This window comes from Enhydra lutris, unplaced genomic scaffold (assembly GCF_002288905.1).
Source record: "Enhydra lutris kenyoni isolate GAN:26980312 unplaced genomic scaffold, ASM228890v2 scaffoldscaffold96, whole genome shotgun sequence".
Lineage (NCBI taxonomy): Eukaryota > Metazoa > Chordata > Mammalia > Carnivora > Mustelidae > Enhydra > Enhydra lutris.
In genome coordinates, this window is record NW_019154180.1 from 1,377,652 (window position 1) to 1,382,644 (window position 4,993).

The window sequence follows — 4,993 nt, forward strand, 5'->3', positions numbered from 1 at the left end:
TTCACAGTGTTTTTGTAACTTTTTCAAATGTATTCATTTGTAATGCTACTGTGACTAATATTCATTGGGGATCAGACAACAAAACAAGTCTTCAACATCTACATAACTTATGAGAGGGTTATTGGTACTTAATGAAATTCTATCTTTAAAAGAAGTAGGCATTCCTTAAGGGAAAGGTGCTATGCAATTGAGAATTTTGATTAGTTTTATTGCTTTATTGTGATTCATCATAGACTGATTTCTTAGTAAAATATTGTCCTACTTTGATTTCAGAAATCTTTGTTACATCACTGAATAATGGATGAAGCTGAGAGAGAAAAAGAGAAGAGGTATGAATTCATAACTGACTGATATTTCTGTCAAAGCCCTCTCCCCTGTCTTTTGTTTCTGTTTCACATCTTGTAAAATCCTGCTTCCTTTGGGAAGCCTGACTCAGGGAAATTTGGTCTCTCCAGTGGATTTTCAATAACTTCTAATTCCAACTCAGTTATAAAACTTAGTGCATTGACTATGTACATGACAGCCTCCCTCATCAAACTGTGTCTTCCATGACTTACACAGTGGCTGCCCGGAGCTGACACTAAATAAGTGCTTTACACTCCCTGATAGGGTTAGAAGCCTGTTTTGGGGCCATGGTTTGCCTAGAGCTTAAATTCATGTATGTTTGAAAAGATAAATTACCTTATTTTTCCAATTCTAGCATCTAAAGTAAATTCCTGAATGGGAAGCAAACAGAGGGAGAGAAACTATGAGAAGCCCTTAACTCTGGGAAATAAACTGAGGGTTGCTGAAGGGGAGGTGGTTGGGGGGGATGGGGTAACTGGCTGATGGGCCTTAAGGAGCACATATGATATGATATGCGCCAGGTGTTATATGCAACTAATGGATTATGAACTCTACATCTGAAACTAGTGATGTACTATATGTTGGTTATTAAATCTAAATTTAAAAAATATGTTAGTTAAAAAAATAAATTCTAGTGCACTGATGGAAAAGTTTTTGTTCACATTTTTCAGTATGATCTGTTTTTCAAAGGTTAAAAAAAGAAGAAAAAGCTCTCAATTAGCATTTTATTGCCCAGCCTTCTCTTTCAGATGAAGCAATGGCTTTGCAAGAGCCTCTTGAGTAATTATATATAATTTAGAAAGAATTTTCTTTAATCAGAAGTACTCTTGTAAAAGCAGGTAAGAATATATGGTGGAACAAATATCCACCATTTAATTCAAGTTCATCTAGATTTAATTTATTTTATATAATTCTTCAGTTACTGTGCTAGACACTGTGCTGGGTTTTGCTATGGAAGACACTGAAACAGATGTGGTCCCTACCCTTGAGGACCTCACAGTCTAAGGGAGATGAGATTGGCTTTCATTTCCTCATTCTTTTTTCATTGCCTCATTTTAATATTGACAGTTATTTTTGTCCTGTGATAGATCAAGGGTCTGGGTTTTTGCTCAAAGTTTGACATTACCAACTCCCTTTCTCTGTTCTTATTTCTTCTCCATCCATTGTTTTATCATCTGAATTTCTAGACCTACCCTTACTGTTAACAACACTGATTGTTTTTTGTCACTTAGGGATGTACCTGATGTAACTGAAAATAAAAAGAAGGACCGGTTCAATGCCTTCTTCACGGAACTGCGTGCCATGCTTCAAGCTCATGGTTACCCTGTAAAAGGAGACAGATCTAAAACATCACAGGGGACTACTGCTGCTTCACAGGAGAAGGAAGGTTTGATCTGGGCACCCCAACCCATCCTTACAGGTTTTTGATTAGCCATATGGAAAATTGGTTGTGGGTGGGACAGCTGGGTCTCTCTCTTTACTTCAAACATCTTTGGGAAGGATTAATGAATAGAGGATTTCCTGAAGCACCTCCTAATGCACAAACACTTAGTTTCTCTCTATTCAAAGTTTGTTTATAGTCAATGCTGAAAATATTGTTAAGGTTCATGCAAAAGTGGAACAAGGAAATGAGAATTAATAGAAGAATACTGGTTAGGGAGCCCGGGTGGCTCAGTTGGTTAAGCAACTGCCTTTGACTCAGGTCGTGATCCTGGAATCCTGGGATCAAGTCCCGTACTGGGCTTCCTGCTTAGCAGGAAGTCTACTTCTCCCTCTGACCCTTCCCACTCTCTTGCTCTCTCTCTCTCTTTCTCTTTCAAATAAATAAATAAAATCTTTTTAAAAAGGAGAATACTAGGTAATAATAATGCAGATTTCTTTGTCCTAGGCGCTTGAGGCATATGGTAAATGTTGCAAAGAGAAACTTGGCCCTGAGGGTGTAAAATAGTACCTATAATACTTAAGTAGGCTTAATTCAAAATATCTGAACAGGTTATACCCATATGCATATAATCGTGCTGTAAAAATCTGTTACTTAAAAAAATATTTTCTTGACCCCATGATACTTCTATTACTCTGTTTCTGTGGCCTCTTCACAGCACAACTTCTTGAAAGGCCTGTAAAGATCCTGTCCCCACATCCTCATCCCTCATTCTTTCCTCATTCCACTTCAGAGGTCACACTGCTCGTTGCTCCAGTATGTCAAGTATTCGGCATTTTTCTAAGTGGAACATGAGATAGTTTAAAGCAGGAGAGTGGTATGTGTTCTGTAAGGAATAACAGTGACCTCCACATCGCTGAATTATTTGGTCCTTAACTCTCCACATCTTTCTTGGCCTTTTAAAAACATTGGACGGGTGACCACTCCTTTTTTCTTGAAGTATTTTTCTCTTGGATTCCAGAATAACACACTCACCTGGTTTCTCTCTTAGCTCATTGGCTGCTCCTTTGCTTTTTTCCCTTAATTTCTACCTTTCCACTTTCCCTTTCAATCTCTGGACACTGGTGTGCCCCAGAACTCAGTCGTTGGACCTTTTTTCTTCTCTAGATACACTCATTTCCTGGGTGATCTCATCCAGTCTCTTAACTTGATGTGCTACCTGGATGTCAGTGACCCCTGCTTGTTACATCCATCTTTGGCCCTGACCTACATGAGCTCCATACTTGAGAATTGTACTCATTAATAAATCAGCAAGAGTTTCCTATGTGACTTCTTCTCTTGGATATCTAATAGAAAAATTAACATGGCAATAAAGGGACTCTTGGTCCCTCTCCACTCCATTGCCTGTCACCTCCAACCCCCACCTAGTTTTCCTTATTCCAGTAACTGATACCACCAGTCATTCTTCCAGCTGCCCAGGCTAAAAATATATAAATTATCCTTGTGTTCTCCATTTCTTTCACATCCTCATCCAGTTCATAGCAAGCCCTTTTGGTTTTGCCTCTAAAATGTATCTCAAATCCATTCACTTCTCCCCATTTCTATAACTTTGGTATACCAACTGAAACCAGGCCACCAGCATCTGTTACTTTTGTAGATGCCTCCTAGGTATATTCTGCTTTCATTCTTTCTCCCCAATTTGATCTATGTTGCACAAGCAGCCATAGTGGTCTTTTATTTTTTATTTTATTCTTTATTTATTTTTTGGAAGATTTTGTTTATTTATTTGAGAGAGAGAGAGAGAGAGAATGAGAGAGAGAGTATGAGAGAGGGGAGGGTCAGAGGGAGAAGCAGACTCCCTGCTGAGCAGGGAGTCCAGTATGGGACTCCATCCTAGGACTCCAGGATCATGACCTAAGTTGAAGGCAGTTGCTTAACCAACTGAGCCACCCAGTTGGTTGGCTATTTTATTTTTTTAAAAGATTTTATTTATTTATTTGACAGAGTGAGAGGGAGGGATAGCACAAGCAGGGGGAGTGGCAGGCAGAGGTAGAGGGAGAAACAGGCTCTCTGCTGAGCAGGGAGCCCGATGAAGGACTGGATCCGAGGACCCTGGGATCATGATCTGAGCCCAAGGCAGATGCTTAACTGACGGAGCCACCCATAGTGTGCCCCCATAGTGATCTTTTAAAAAACATGTCATTCTAAAGGCACGTGAGTGGCTCAGTTGGTTAAGTGTCTGACTCTTGATTTTGGCTCAGATCATGATCTCAGGGTTGTGAGATCCAGCTCTGCACTGGGTATGGAGCCTGCTTAAGGTTCTCTCTCTCTCTTTCCCTATGCACCTCCCCCCAAAACACATATCACTCTTCTGCTTAAGAGTATCTCATATTCCACTTAGAATAATGCTAACTCATTAACATATAACCTATATGATCTGGCCCTGCCTGTCTTTCAGATTTCATTTCCTACTACTCTATCCCTTGGTCACCCTATTGTAGCCACTCTGGCCTTTTGTTTGTAGTTTAAAGAGGCCAAATTATTTTCTGCTTTGCTTTGTATTTACTGCTTCCTCTGCTCAAGATGCTTTGCTCCCAGGTTTTCCTGTGACTGTCTTCCTGTCATTTTTGTCCATGTGTTCATTACCTACTTACACCCTCCATTCTGTAAGATACAAAAGGATAGTCACGTTTCTTGTCTTGTTCATACTATAAACTGAGTCTCTAGAACAGAATAGCATATACATAGTTGGAGCTCAGTAAATATTAGTTAAATAATGGGGCACCTGTGTTGTGCAGCTGGTTAAGCATCTATCTTCTGGTTTTGGCTCAGATTGTAGATCTCAGGGTCATGAGATCAAGCCCTGTGTCAGGCTCCGTGCTCAGTGCAGTGTTTGCTTGAGTTTCTTTCTCCCTCTCCCTCTGCTCCTCCATTTGTGTTCTATCTCTCTCTCTCTCTCAAATAAATTTTTTTAAAAAATAGTTACATAAGGGGGGAGGAGTCAAGATGGCGGAGAAGTAGCAGCTGAGACTACTTCAGGTAGCGGGAGATCAGCTAGATAGCTTATCTAAAGGCTGCAAACACCTACAAATCCAACGGGAGATCGAAGAGAAGAAGAACAGCAACTCTAGAAACAGAAAATCAACCACTTTCGGAAAGGTAGGACGGGCGGAGAAGTGAATCCAAAGCGACGGGAAGATAGACCGCGGGGGGAGGGGCCGGCTCCCGGCAAGCGGCGGAGCAGCGGAGCACAAAATCGGGACTTTT

General features: G+C 40.5%; 1 protein-coding gene across 1 annotated transcript in view; it reads left to right on the forward strand.

Moving 5' to 3' along the window:
* Window positions 1-297: 297 nt before the first annotated feature.
* LOC111139147 (PAS domain containing repressor 1) overlaps window positions 298-4,993 on the forward strand; it is a 60,171-nt gene continuing 55,475 nt past the window's right edge. The window contains exons 1-2 of the mRNA XM_022491303.1: window positions 298-329; window positions 1,578-1,732. Of these exons, the coding sequence (XP_022347011.1) occupies window positions 298-329; window positions 1,578-1,732 (187 nt within the window). The remainder of the gene's footprint in view (window positions 330-1,577; window positions 1,733-4,993) is intronic.